Below are 15,571 nucleotides of genomic sequence, written 5' to 3'. Positions count from 1 at the left end.
CAGGCTGATCAACCTATCTACTAATCTCTAAACTCATCTCTAAAATGGGTTTGATAACACCCCTTGGCCCACAGAGCTGTTATTGTGAGGTTTAATGGAGATATAATGCTCCTGAACTAAAAAAGGCAGAGTGCCAGGCCGCTTGGTAAAAGATTACAAACTTTAGCTATTTTATTGGATATCCCTCTTAGAAGCTGATCTTCTTGTCCCTGATGTTTTATGGGTCTTTAGTATTTTGTCTTCTTTTGTTTTGACACTAAACTCTATCTTAATAAATAGCAAGAGTGAGTCTTATAGATCTTTGCATCCTCAGCTCACAGCCCAGTGCCTGGAACGTGTATTCCTTAAATACCTGTTCCTATCTTCTCCTTGGCAAATCCCATCAATGTGATGTTCCAAAATCTGTTCCCTTTGGTCCCCCATTATCTCAAGTTCTAAATTCCTTAACCTTGCTATAAGGCCTTATTTTCCTCTCTTCCTCCCTTACTGCCTCCCAAACCCCCATCATCCATAAATGTAGATAATGGCATGTTCAACATTTATTTTAACACAGTTGAAAATGAAGCCTGGAGAGGCAGGACCCCAGGAGGTAACCCTTACTCTTCCCTCTGTTGTCCCAAGCTCTTGCTAGAAACTTGCATACCCCCCTCAGGCAAACAAAAGCCCTGCGGTTAACAGACGGTCTCTTTTGAAGGCAAGTTAGCAGAGCTCTCACTTACCACAATGCTTTGCAGTGTCCTATTCATCAGTCTGTCTCACTCCTCACCTCCCCAGGATCTAGCCCGGGAGAGCCTGTCATATAGCAGATGTTCAATAGCCATTCTCTAAGCACTGCTGGGTGCCAAAGGGAAATGTGATGAATTAGACTTGGAGATGGAGAAATGGAACATTGAGCAAGAAGTCAAAAAGGGTAGTTTAACTTGGGGCTTAAAGTCAGGCTATGACAATAATTGCAAGACCTGGGAAAACTCATTTTTTTACTTTTCTCAATTGCAAAATGGGCCTATTAATAGCAACTGTGATGACTTTCAAACTTTCAAACTTTTTTTTACTGGAACCCTCAGTTAGGTATATGCTTTACGATGTGATGAGAACACATACACACTCAAACACGCACGACTGAAACACAAGGTCATGAAACAATACATACCTTCACTTCTAATGATGTCATTTTTATTTTAGCTTAATTCATTTTTTAAAAGGAATAATCATGACTGATCATATGGATTGTACAGCCCTCTTATGGCTTTGGATCCACAGTTTAGAAAATATTACCTTGGAGGGTTAAATGAGCTAATGCATACAAAGCGTTTGGACAGAGGAAGGCTCTCTAAATGGGAAACTTTGAAAGGTGCTATGGTAGAGGACCCTACAAAGTGAAGTAAGTGGGAGAGGTGTCAGTTAATTCTGCTGGCAAGTGGGAAGGAGAATGAATAAAATATAGAAAATACCACAACTGAAAAAATTTCAGTGCTGCTTACAACCTTCTCAGCCCTCATCTTTGCACGTCTGGTTTCTTCTCATCCATCTCTGGGTTCTCATGTTAAATGCCCCCGTGAAGCCCTCCCAGAACAATAGCTCCTGCCAACCTTCCTTTATCTTGCTGTATCTTAAATTACCCTGTTACTTCTCTCATAGAATTATTCTTATCTGAAATCAATTCCTTATTTCCATGTTTGTTGCCTGCTGTAACCCTTCCACTTTGAGGACAGGAATCTTGTCTATCTTGCTTATAACTGTGTCCCTGATAAATACAGTGCCTAGCATGTTATGCAATAAATAGTTCTTGAATGAATGAATGACCACCAGGAAATGAGCAAGAAGGCATTGTAATCAAATATAAGTGCAATCAATCCCTTACAGATTTTTGTTTAAGTGACAGGTATTGGGGTTTATACTTTGCCTCGTTTATGATTCGTGAAAGTTGGGTGACGAGAAAAAGTAACCAAGACAGAAAAGCTTACTCTTATAAGGGGTTAGGTATCTAGGGTACCATAATTAAGGAAATACATTATTTGGGGTTCTAGTTGTTCTGTTCACATCTGATTCCTCTTTGAGATCCTTGAGGGTAGGGCCAGCTCGTTGCTTTCTGTTGCCCTGAAGGCAGTGGGCGCTCAAGCAACATTTGAGGAATGAAAAAAACCAAGCAGGGAACTAACCAGGAACATGTGAATGAACGACCCGGCTCCGACAGGTTGCAGTTCCTCCCCGGGGCAGGAGGCGGCGCCAGCGTTACGCCATCCCGGCCGCCGGCAGTTCTTGGTCCCTCCGGCTGACCGTCCAATGCTTGGCCCCGCGGCGAGTGCAGGAGTTAGCCAATAGAAAACCGTCTTGGTTGGGCGGTCTGGCAAAAGTGCCCAATGAGCGTGGCGGATGTAGGCAAGGGGCGGTGCGACGGGGAGGGGCAGAGGGGAGCGGTTAGAGGTGGGAGTTGGCGCTGCGGGCCGGGCGGGGGCTGCAGAAGCTGCGATGCGGACGGGCCCGCGGCAGTGAACCGAACTGCTGCCCGACATGAACTCGCTGGAGCAGGCGGAAGGTAGGGTGGGCCCCCCGGGCCCGTCCCAGGTCTCCTCTCGGAAGCTGGCGGGGCTCCGGAGGGGCCGCAGTCGCGGAGACCCCGCCGGGGGAGAGGAGGCCGCGGAGGATGGAGTGACGGGGCCCGGAGCTTGGGGGCGCGGGGACCTGCCGAGGGGCGTCCGGACCTGGCCCGACGCCGAGGGCGGTGCGTCAGGTCCCTCCATTCCTCCCATCCCTGCTTAGACCGTGGAGCTGCTCTCCGGGTTTCACTTTTATTTTGTGCTCATTGGCAAACACTTGCACGTCGTGCACTGTAGTGTGGTTGTTCATTTTATCTTCATTCTATTCTGACAACCCCACAAGTGGTCTCCCCGATTCCTGCTGTGGTTTCCGGTAACTGTCGGGGTTAGGGCGTGCTTCTTGGTCTTTCAAAGTTGAAAACACACCACTGTGGAAAGGATACTCCACCTCTCATTCAGAGGGAGCATCTTGGACGCTCCCGTTTTTTAGAACTAGGTGTCGGCGCTTCTATAGTGCCACGAAGGTCACCTATAACCCCTTTGGAGGGAGGAAAGGGGAGTGTCTTTCCACACCCACCCGTTATCAGCGTCAAGAAGTCTAGTAAGACCAGACAGTGGAGCCATTAATTAAATAAAGAGCTAGACACTAAGGTCGGGTAACTGCAGGCAAATAGACCTCGAAGACTTTGGTAGTCGGTAATAATGTTGTTCTAATAGAACGTTTTTGGTTCCAACAGAATTAAAACTCGACCTGATTTTAATCCTTTTATTTGCAACCCCCAAAATTCTAGCTTTTGGCGCCGGCTGAGGTTGCTGCTGATTTTCCACATACCATTTTACGAAGCTTCTAAAAGTGAACCAGCCAGTTTCCTTATATGTGAAATTGGAATTAAAGAAACCTAATGTTTTTGTCAAGTGCTTAAAGCTGTCATAGTAAACGAAGTAAACAGTGCAGTGATACATGTAAGTTGGTGTGTAAGACCTGAAGCAGTTAGAGTATCTAAAATTTTGTCTTAGTAGACTCAAACTAGTTAAGAGTGGCTAATTAGAAAATTGAAATCTTTTTACCTAGATCTCAAGGCTTTTGAGAGGAGACTTACTGAATATATTCATTGTTTGCAACCTGCCACTGGACGTTGGAGAAGTAAGTTCCTGAATGTTTTTTAAGGGAAAATAAACTGATAGTTGATACTTTTTCCATATATAGGAATGATTTGCTTTTTTAATAGAATTTTAGATTAACAGATGCTTACTTTTAGTAAACCATAAGATTTCTTTTGGTTTAGACAATTTTTATATTTATTTGACATTGTAAACAATGCATTATAAAGAAATTTTTAAGAAAATAAAATCATAACAGGTCTCTCTGAAAGAACAATCTATTTCTTGTAGTTGAATTTTTATTTTTCCATTAAAATACATAGACTTTAATTTTTATTAAACAAATTCCAACTTTGATAACACATAAAAATTTCAATAGTCTGTTAAGCGGTTTTACAATTTGCCTACAAACTATACAGTAAAGTTTTATTTAAAAAATTATATTAATGTATACTTGCAATGGTTATGAAATTACCTGTAGTTGATTTTTAGCAAAGCATAATTGTGTTGCTTTGGAGCCTGATAGAGAAAAGAAATTCACATTATCACTATGTATTCATAAATATCATGAGTGCTTCAAAATGGGATTTGAATGAATTGTGGTTACTGCCCCATGGAAATATATAAGAAATCTGGACAAACATGCAAGTGATGAGATCATCAAACAAAACACTTTGCTAACCTGCATTGGGACCAGTCTTAATTTCTTGGGTGTTCATTATTGAAATTTAATTCCTGCCAAGAAGGAAGTACAGTAACCCACATTGAGGACATATTTTATTTCAAAGTGTAATTCAGTATGGAGGAACAAAAGAGTACTATTGAAGTTGGGGGGAAGGTTGTTTGTTTTTTGTGAGATAGAGTCTCATTCTATTGCCCAGGCTAGAGTGCAGTGGTATCATCATAGCTCACTGCAACCTTAAACTCCTGGGCGCAAGCAGTCCTCCTGCCTCAGCCTCCCAAGTAGCTGGGGCTACAGGCTTATGCCACCAGGCCCAGCTAATTTTTGTATTTTTAATCTCGCTCTTGCTAAGGCTGATCTCAAACTCCTGGCCTCAAGCAATCCTCCTGCCTTGGCCTCCCAAAGTGATAGGATTACAGGCATGAGCCACTGTGCCCAGCCAGGGATCTTTTTCTGTGTCAAGATTTTTCGTGCAATTTTTATTAAATCAATTTGCAAAGGTTTTTTGTTGTTGTTTTGTTTTTGTTTTTTGAGACAGAGTCTCATTCTGTTGCCCCGAGTGCCATAGCGTCAGCCTAGCTCACAGCAACCTCAAACTCCTGGGCTCAGGCAATCCTCCTGCCTCAGCCTCCGGAGTAGCTGAAACTACACATGTGCTCACCACAATTTCTGGCTAATTTTTCTATTTGTAGTAGAGAGGGGATCTCACTCTTGCTTAGGCTGATCTCTAACTCCTGAGCTCAAGCGATCCTCCAACCTTGGCCTCCCAGAGTGCTGGGATTACAGTCATGAGCCACCACGCCCAGCCGATTTGCAAAGTTTTAATCATATGGTGTGAGAATTCCGATTGGTCAGAATTTACAGATAATGATTTTCTTAGGTTTTCTGGCTTACCTAGGAATTATCCCTAAAACCTTTGGTTCACTGTTACTTGAGCAAATGTGTATGATTCTGTGTTCTCTTATAAAGTGCAGTATTATGAACACACTTTACTTTTTCTGACTCATACATAGTCTCAGAACTTACATGTAAATGACATCAGTTTGGCTAATGTACCAATCAAATAAAAGCATACATATGAGGTCCTATCTCGGACCTTTTTGCTTTTGCTTCATTTTAAAAAAAATACCTGCGTAATAATGGTAAATTTCTGGAAATATAGAATTATAAGAAATTGAGTTTAATCAGTTCTGAGCTCAGAACATGATTTTGAAATTTTGATTCTATAATTAAATACCTAAAATGAGAGGTTTTTTTCTATGATTTGCTTTTTCTAAAAGTACGTCACCAGGAATTCTAGATAATTAAGGTTTTACTATATTTCTGTTGCTCTTTGAAAATGCTCCACATTTGAAAAAAGTATGCATCCTGACTGAAAGGCAACTGGCATCATCTGCAGAATGTTAACTAGGTTTTGGTGCCCCTTTATTATTTTTTAGTAATACTATTTATTCTTAAGTTTTACTTATGGTTTATTTAGAATTGCCAAAATAATTCTGGCTTAGTGGGGAGGAAGAAACCTTTTCTAAATTCCACTAGCAATAATTTCTACCCTACTTTCCTTTAAGTCTCTTAAAGAAAATGTGATACTGACTGGCATGCTCCATACTTCCTACACTGACCTTTGTTTAACTCAACAGCTGGCAGTTGTCTGCAAGGTAGAAATCCTTTAGTTGGACTTCTTAGTACATTCAAAAAGGAGTCTTTGTTTGGTTTGTTGACTTTAGAAAATGAGAGGTGTTTTTTTTTTTAATTCGGATTTATAAAATCTGCAAAATCACAGAACACAGTAAAAGTTACATAACATAAAATCTGATATTGAAGTTTCACCATCTGGGTTCTTTTAATTTCATTAGTCTTCATAAGTTCTGACTAAGTGTTAAGAACAAGGGAGACAGTATCATCAATTACTAAGGTTGACAGTGTTTAAGGGAGTTTTTCTCAAGGTCATATGGCAGGTCTCCTAATGCCCGAGTCTGGTCTGTGCATTTTCCATTTAATAAAGTGCTATATTGTTTGGCTGCCATTTATTAGGAACTGGTGGTGGCAGTATCAATTAGTAAAAGTGTATTTGCGTACTAATTTTGTGTTTATCTTTTATCAGTGCTGCTTATAGTGGTATCTGTCTGTACAGCTACTGGTGCCTGGAACTGGTTAATAGATCCTGAGACACAAAAGGTAGAAGTTTTGTTTTAAAATCTTTAGTGGATTAGATGAGATAAGGGATTTGCTTTGTTATCCCTTTGTACTTTGTTAATTATAAAGTATTCAAATGTAACCTATTATTACTACTAATGATATTAATCATTATATTAAAAATATGCCTTATATTAATTTGCTTAAGGAAAACTTTGGCAGGCTGTTGTGAATGAAGTATCTTTACAAGGGAAAAGACCTAGGAAATATTACTCCACTTACATTATTTTTCATTATTTCTGAATTTGTATAGTTTTTACATTTTTTTTAAATAGCTTATTTTTACTCATTTCATTGTGAACATTCTCTTTGTTCTGATTTGTTCATTTAGTGTCATCAGTGCCAGCTTTTAAAAATCATAAAATAGCATTTCCTTCTGAGTTATCTCTCTTAATACCTTGCTTTATTCCATAAAGTATTTGAGACTTTACAGGAAACATAGATGATAAAATAGCAAAATACAAGTGTAATAAAAAGTAGGGACTAAACAAAAAACAGACTAGGAGGTCAAAACCAGGAAGGAAACCAGGTCACTGATATATAGGTGGTGTGGTCCAGCACAATTGCCAGAATTGAATTATAAGTTACTCTCCAGGGCCGGGCACAGTGGCTCAGGCCTCTAATCCTAACACTCTGGGAGGCCAAAGCATGAGCGTTGCTTAAGATCAGGAGTTTGAGACCAGCCTGAGCAAGGGTGAGACCCCATCTCTATAAAAAATAGAGAACTTAGCTGAATGTAGTGGCAAACACCTGTAGTCCCAGCTGCTTAGGAGGTTGAGGCAAGAGAATCGCTTGAGCCCAGGAGTTTGAGGTTGCTGTGAGCTATGGTGATGCCTCTGCACGCTAGCCTGAGTGACAGAGGGAGACTGTGTCTCAAAAAAAGAAAAAAATTGCTCTCGAAGTTATCTAATCAATGAAGTGACAGTTAATTCTATGATTTTCATTATCTGTGAGGAGAAGTCCTATATCAGTTCCTTGAAGCTAGCAAAGCTTTTCTTTCTCAGCATTTATCTCAAGCAATTTCCTGCTTGAAGTTCAGTAGAGGAAACAGGTAGAGATCTCCCCTTGGGTACTGTGCAAGAATATTCCTATATCAAATACAATAACAGATTTCCTAATGTTATTTCTTGAAACATTTCTTGATGGAAGCTGATAGCATGTTTTTCAAATTTCTACCTCTTTCTACTAACTTGTACCTTAATTTCAAACTGAGGCTTTTTTATTAGAGAAGCAGCAGTCTTCAATCTTTCAGTGAAGATTTTTTCCCCCGTTGCAGTTTTATTTAGGTAGTAATGATGTACTTTTCACAAATCTTTAAAAAATCCCTTCCTTCTTTTTAAGCTATAATTAAGTAGACTATTCCCAATAGCTTTATTTATTACCTTCTAGGTTATACAGAAGGAAAACCTAATAGTATGGCTTTTGTCATCATTCTCAATGGCAGTTTAGACAGCCAGAGGTTTATTTAGCATGTGATCTCCCTGACTTTATCCACTGAGGTGGAGATATAAAAGGATGGGAAGCAGGGGAGGTTGGTGATGGAATTTTATGTTAATAGAGGATTTTGATGACAGACAGGAAACTCTCCTGTGTGTTCAGTTATAAAAATCTGATCTTAAGGCTCCACTTGGTACTCATCTTTAGGGGAAGATTGGAAGGAGGCTGGCAAGAAGATTGAAAAAGATCTGTCTTGGGAAATGAGTCTGACTTCTAATTGGGAAAAATATAAGCTGATTTCAGCTAGTTGAGATCTTAATAAAACACAGAATTAAATGTAATTTGAAATAGGCCCAAAACTATGTAGTTAATATAATTTTCTAAATTAGGTGAGAATATGACTATTAGCCTAAGGGCTGGCTCTTTATATTTCAGTATTTAATAACCCCAAACCTGACAAAAGTTTTAACCAGCAACTGTGTCCGTAGCAGGAGTTGCCAGCTCAGACGCCAGTGGCTAGATGGAAGAAACTAGAGAGAGAAAGAATATGGCAAACTGGAAAGTGCATGAATGCCCCATCTGATGGGGGACAACTCTGTTGGGATGCCGTTGTTTATTGCCATGGAGGAGAGAAGGCTGATACTGACTAACATGATTAAAATTAAGACATAAAGCTCCGTATGCGCTAACATCGTGCAGGCCACGTAAAACAGAGCTGGCTTGTGACAATTAAATTCTCCTCAGAGGTTTTAAGAAGGTATTCTTCTGGAATATTAACCTTTCTTCAGGATATCTTTCTGGGAACTTCTTCCCTCCTGATGTTTTCAGCCTCTCATTTCTTCACCTGACAAACTTATTTAACCACTACCATGTTGGACTTTCTCCCTGGTGCTTTTCTCTGTCTTGAAACATGCACACATGTTTAGTTCTCTGTCTTGAAACACGTACATGCGCATCTCTTGGTGTGAGAGTGAAGTGGGGATGTCCTTAATTGATTCTGTTCTCCCATCTCATTACTAATCTGTTTGATTCGTTTTTCCAGGTGCTCGAAATGCTTGTCTTCTCTCTTTCTCAGTCTGCGTGTCTGTTCCCCAGTCATCTGGCTTCAGTGCCCACTCTTCAGTATTCCAGTCACGTATGCTGGGCCCTGGTCCTTTTACATGGGCTTAGAATTGTGTATTGTCCTGTCTTCTACTGTCATCTAATTGTGCTCAGATCTGAAATTAGCCCTTTCTTTCTCTCTAATTCTAGTTCTTTGTGGGCAGCTACTAATCATTTTTCCCTGCTTCAATGTCCTGTGGCCATCTAAATCTCGGTAGCTGCAAAACCAAACTTGTTTTTTGCTTCTTCAGGGACAAAGGGTGATGCTGGAGCTTCATCTTATAAGGATGTGGAGTCAGCCAGGTAGAGAGGAGAGAGGGAACAAGGGAGCACCTGTGTGGCAGTGTGGCAGTGTGGCAGGAGAGGGAAATTAGGCTGGGACCAGGTTATGAATGGCAGAGTTTGCTCAGTTCTCTTAAGGAACCTTTTTAACAGGAAAGGTACCTAGGTCACATTTGGCTTGTGTTTTCATTGAGATCAGAGGCCTCATCTATTTAAGCAACCCAGAGTTTAGGACATATCTTTGGTAGGGTTGTTTTTGATTACAGAAATGAATTTGTAATGGTTCAAGTATTTGAAATGGAGAAAATGTTGCTAGATCGTCGTGCTATACAGAAGATACAAAACATGCACATTGTTTTTATTTTTACAGCTTGGTAATACAGAGAACTAGGATTCTTGGAAGTCTTCAAACCTTCATAGTTTAGATGATAAAAATATTACATATATTTATGTATGAGTGGGGAGGTAGGAATCAGTATCGTTCTACGATTTTTAACATTTTTGTATTTCAAATTTTGTTTTACAGGTGTCCTTCTTCACATCATTATGGAATCATCCGTTTTTCACCATTAGCTGTATAACTCTAATAGGCTTGTTCTTTGCTGGAATACACAAGAGAGTAGTTGCACCATCAATGTATCCTTTAACATGGATTGAATTTTATTTCTTGGATTAAAATACCTACTCGGTGATGTGGGTGATTGTTAGAAGCTTACTCTTGAAATGAGAAATTTTCCTTTGACCACGTTAATTCAGTATAGCTGCTCGATGTCGAACGGTATTAGCAGAGTACAATATGTCTTGTGATGATGTAAGTATTTTTTTCATTAGAAAATTATAGACTTGCATGAAAGGACTGAAGTGATTGGCTTTAGAAAAACAGACATTAACAGTAAATTGTCTCTGTGGACTTGATAGTGGGAGTTTATTTTATAGCACTGATTTGTGACACTTCTTTTTACATCTACTTAACATCTCTACCATTGAGATATATCTAATAATCAATGGAGTCTAACAATGAAATTGGCGGAGTTGGCAATTTCATCTTTGCTAATGACATAAAATCATGATGCATCTTACCACTTTTTTTTTCTGAGACAGGATCTCACTATGTTGCCCACGCTGGACTCAGATTCCTGGGCTCAAGTGATCCTTCTGCCTCAGCTTCCTGAGTAGCTGGGATTATAGGCATACGCCATCATGCCCGGTTAATTTTTTATTTTAATTTTTTGTAGAGACAGGGTCTCACTTTTTTTTTTCCCCAAAGAGATGGCATTCACTATGTTGCCCAGACTAGACTCAAATTCCTAGCCTCAAGCAATTCCTCCCACCTCGGCCTCCCAAGTAATTGGGACTACAGGCGTGTGTCACCGCGCCCAGATAAAATAAAGCCTTCTTTATTATAAAGACACAAACAAAAATGCAACCTGATGCAAGTGGCTTATAATCCCAGCACTTTGGGAGGCTGAGGCAGAAGAATTGTTTGAGGCTAGGAGTTTGAGATTGCAGTGAGCTATGATGATGCCACTGCACTCTAGGCTGAATGACAGAGTAAGACCCTGTCTCAAAAAAAAAAAAAACAAAAACGGAAATGCCATAATGGAAAAAGTGGGATACATTTGATTGCACCAACATTTAAAACTTTTGTATAGTAAAAGACAAGAAAATAAGCTGTGATTAGAAGACCATATTTGTAAAGTATATGATATTATTAAATAGAGGATAGTATTCAGAATATTTAAAGGCCTATTAAAAGTCAATAAGAAACCAGGTGTGGATGCTGAGGCAAGGAGGATCACTTGAGCCCAGGAGTTCAAGGCTGCAGTGGGCTATGACCATGCCACTGCACTCCAGCCTGAGCAACAGAGCAAGACCCCACTTCTTAAAAAAAAAATAAAATACAATAAAAGTCAATAAGAAAAAGACAAATAGTCCATTTAAAAAATGGGGAAAAGTATGTCACAGAAGAGGAAATACAAATGGCCAGTAAACACACATAAAGACTAGACAATCTCATTTGTAATCAGGGAAATGCGAAGTAAAACAGTGAGTTTTCATTTGCTTTACCTGTCAGACTGGCAAATACTCTGCTAACTCCAATATTATGGTGACATTGATATACCCATACACATTGTGTTGGCAATATAAATTGGTACAGCCAATTTGTAGAGTAGTTTTTCATTATTCTTTTAAAATGTAAAATGTGCGTGCACCGTGAGCTAACTGTTCTACTTCTGGGTCTCTACCCTGGCTCGGGGAGGGGAAACGGTCACACATGCACACAAGGGGACAAGTATAATGTTCATTGCAACATCCTTTGCAGTAGTAAAAAAATGGAGGCAATCTTTACACTTCTCAGCAGGGGAGTAGTAAAATAGGCTTTGGTGTAGCTGTGTCTTAGAAAACCAGAAGTAAACCTTTATGTAAATTTGTAAGTAAATCTATGGAAGATTTCCAAGATAAAGTGTTAGGCACACAAAAAAAAGCACAAATTACCAAACAATATACTCAGGTTGATACCTTTTTCTAAAATTTTAATTATGAAAATTTTCAAACCTAATAGAACAGTATAACAAACTCCCATGTACTCATTGACCAGTATCAATAATCAACTGTCTGTTCTTGTGTCCTCTGTACCCCTGCCCAAGATATCAAGGAATTACCAAAACTTAAACAGCCAAAATTTAAGTGAAAGTGAGAATCAGGAGGTTACCAAGAGTCCTGCCAATACTTTTGACCTGAGGATAAAAATAAAGTACATTAATTAAAACCACCTGGGAATCAGTCCAAAGCTAATCACGTGTTGAATTTTGTTGTATATTTTCATTGACCTTTTATATAAGAAAGATGTTACAAATTTTTTAAACTTGCTTCTTTGACCCAGTGTTAGGACTTAAGAGATGCCAGTTACTGAACATTAACCATGTGCAAGGTCCTGCCTGGCCTTATCCCTTTAACCTACATTCTCTCAATTGAGATTTTACATTCTTTTTTTTTTTTTTTTAATTTTAAAAAATTTGTCCATAAAATTTTATTTTCATCTTATTTTTTTTTTTACATACTTAAATTCAGGTCTTCCATTCTATTGAATTGTATATTGTTCCATTTTAATGGCTCCATCATAATTTAATCCCCTATTGGACATAATGTTTGTTTCCCAGTAAATACCTTGTCTATGTTCCCACTAGAACTTAAGCTCCACAAAGACAAGGGTTCTTGTTTAGTTTGTTATTGGATCCCTAGCACTTCACACAGGGCCTGGCACGTAGTAGGCACTCAATAAATGTGGCATGAATGCATTAATAACACTTCTGTGTACATCCTTACACTCACATCTGGTTGCCTCCAGATAAATTCCTAAAAGTGGAGTTGTTTGGGTAATGTGGTATGTACTTATTATTTTTTAAATAAATATGACTCGGCCCATACCCCATACTGAATGCCAGCAGCATATGAGTGTCTGTTGCTCCAACCATTGGTTTACTTTTTAACCTGAGAAATTAAAACTTTATTTAGGAAAGGAGTAATGTTTTGTTCAAATACATAGCTTTATTTATTGTTGTAAGCTTCATATAGTAAGAAGTATAACTCTATACAAGTTGAAATTTTGTTTTTGCTGTGGACCTTCTGAGTAAAAAAAATAGAAATTTTATTTTATCCCATGGATTGATTGGCTTGATTTCTAGGTAGTCAGTGGATAGGGAATTCAAATAAAGACATGTATGCGCGGGCTGGGCGTAGTGGCTCACACCTGTGATCCCAGCACTTTGGGAGGCCAAGGCAGGAGGATCACTTGAGGCCAGGAGTTTGAGACCAGCCTGGCAACAGAGTGAGACCCCATCTCTACAAGAAAATAAGAAAAATTAGCCAGGTGACATGGTGCATGCCTGTAGTCCTAGCTGCTCAGGGGGCTGCGGTGGGAGGATTGATTGAGCCTGGGGTCTACAGCCATACCACCCTGAACGCGCCCGATCTCGTCTGATTGAGCCTGGGAATTGGATGAGCTGTGACCATGCCCCTGCACTCCAGCCAGGATGACAGAGTTAGTGTATGTTTTAAAGTAATAAAGAATCCAGAAGAAAGCTCCACACAAAGGAAACTGTGGAAACATAAGTATTAATTATTTAACCTTGACTAAGTATACAGAAATTCCTGACACCTTGTGAATGCCCTTTAAGGCTTACATGTAGGTGGTGGCATTTTTCGTAGAGCTATGTACTGAAAAAATTTTTTTTCGTTTTTTACAGACAGGAAAACTTATTTTGAAACCTAGGCCTCATGTTCAATGACAATCTGCACTCATTGTTATGGGACCTAAAACAGCCTTTCTTCAAATAAGTGATACAGCAAAAAGCCATAAAGGACTCCTTTGCAGTTGGATATGTGAAGGTCATAGCAACAACTGACAAGAAGTGTGCAATATGTACCCAGATTATCTTGACGAGGACTCACGTTATCAGTGCTTTGGTACCTTTGATTACCTGTGTTTCAGTATTAGTGTCACTTTAGTACTTCAGATCCTGCAAAGATTTTTGCAGGTGAAGTATGTATGTTACTAAGTTAAACTTAGAAACAGAACCTCATTCAGTTTTTGTAATGTATTTTTGCAGACTACTGTAAATAGCAAATCAATGCCAATGTAAAACAAAGAGGAAAATGTCGTATGGACTTTGTTCTCCTGCGCCAGTATTCCAGGCACATCTGCTTGCCATCCCCCAGCTCTTTAAGACCGGCTATTATGTGTGCCTTTCATTCTTACACTTTTTTTTTCTTTCAAAAGAACAGATAAGTGACATACACTTCTCTTGTAATCATACTGCGGGACAAACATTGGATTCATAAGGAAAACTCATCTTCATTATGTTGTAAGAAATTATAGATGTTTTGAGAAACACTTTTTGTTAAACTAGATATGGAACTCCAGCAACTGTTGTGGTTATATTTTTCAGTTTATTGTTTTCATTTAATGCTGAATATCCTTTATATTTTTTTAATAATTTTAAGAACACCCCAAATGCTTGTGAATATGCAAGTTTAGTTATAAATTATGTGTTGTCTGGGAATTTGACAGTCACTGTTTTAGATAACTGGATCTCATGCTGTGGTGGACGTGCCGTTACACTGGTGTCGCACGGGTGTGATTGATCATCCCGCTCCATTGCAGGATAACGTGGGAGCCGGACCACAAACTAGTCTACGAGTCTCACTGTTCAGAGAGTGTTAATGACATACTGTGTATGCATAATAGCCACGTGTACTATAATAGCCCTTAAAATTAAACTATTGGGATTGCTGTAAATATTTTAAAGTACTAGAGGTGCCTTTTACCTGTTTATTAAAAGATTTTGAAAAGGTTAAATTATTTCATGAGCAATCTTTTAAATTTCATTTAACATAAAGTTGAAAATTCAATAACAAGACAAAAACTTTTTAATAAGGCTGCCAATTTAACTTAAATGTTCATCTTAGCTTTCACATGTATAAAATTTTATTCTTTGAACTGCAGCAATAAAATCCTCTGTTCCTAAAAAGTCTTAAGAGGGCATTCTATACATTCTGCTTTGTTTTATTTTCTGTAAATTTTGTAGGTAAATATGTGCATAAAAATAAATACTTTATATATAACCAGTGATTGGGCTTTTCTTTGGTTTATTATAAGTCTGTAACTCTGAAAATATTTTAAAACATTGCATGTATCAGATACAGCTGAGTTCCAGTTGAAATATTTTACTTTAACTCTGTGTCCAGTAGAGCAAGTTTTAAGTAGTGATTGTAGGTGCCCAGTTTATTAGGCTATTATTACTTTTAATATGCCCTATTCATGATAGTCTAATAACATTTGTCTTTTTTTTTTTTTTTTTTTTTGAGACAGAGTCTCACTCTGTCTGGGCTAGAGTGAGTACTGTGGCATCAGCCTAACTCACAGCAACCTCAAACTCCTGGGCTCAAGTGATCCTCCTGCCTCAGCCTCCCGGGTAGCTGGGACTACAGGCATGCGCCACCATGCCCAGCTAATTTTTTTTTTCTATATATTTTCTTTCTATTTTTAGTAGAGACGGGGTCTCGCTCTTGCTCAGGCTGGTCTCGAACTCCTGAGCTCAAACAATCCGCCCACCTCGGCCTCCCAGAGTGAACATTTGGCTTTTAATCATAAGATGTAGGTTTTCTCATGTTGCGCTTTACAAACTTGGATTGGCAATTTTCTCCAAACTACAAAGCTGAATATTTTATAGGT

General features: G+C 38.9%; 1 protein-coding gene across 1 annotated transcript; it reads left to right on the top strand.

Moving 5' to 3' along the window:
- The first annotated feature begins 2,401 nt into the window (after positions 1–2,401).
- On the top strand, positions 2,402–14,324 carry CNEP1R1 (CTD nuclear envelope phosphatase 1 regulatory subunit 1). Its single transcript, XM_012642615.1, has 6 exons — positions 2,402–2,536; positions 3,610–3,681; positions 6,425–6,498; positions 9,863–9,972; positions 10,093–10,147; positions 13,584–14,324. Exons 1-6 carry the CDS (start codon positions 2,512–2,514, stop codon positions 13,623–13,625), a joined length of 378 nt encoding a protein of 125 aa, XP_012498069.1. The 5' UTR covers positions 2,402–2,511; the 3' UTR covers positions 13,626–14,324.
- The last annotated feature ends 1,247 nt before the right edge of the window (positions 14,325–15,571 follow it).

Source organism: Propithecus coquereli, unplaced genomic scaffold, assembly GCF_000956105.1.
Source record: "Propithecus coquereli isolate 6110/MARCELLA unplaced genomic scaffold, Pcoq_1.0 Scaffold180, whole genome shotgun sequence".
Lineage (NCBI taxonomy): Eukaryota > Metazoa > Chordata > Mammalia > Primates > Indriidae > Propithecus > Propithecus coquereli.
The sequence above is the reverse complement of the archived record's forward strand: the minus strand, read 5'-3'. Positions and strand labels throughout refer to the sequence as shown.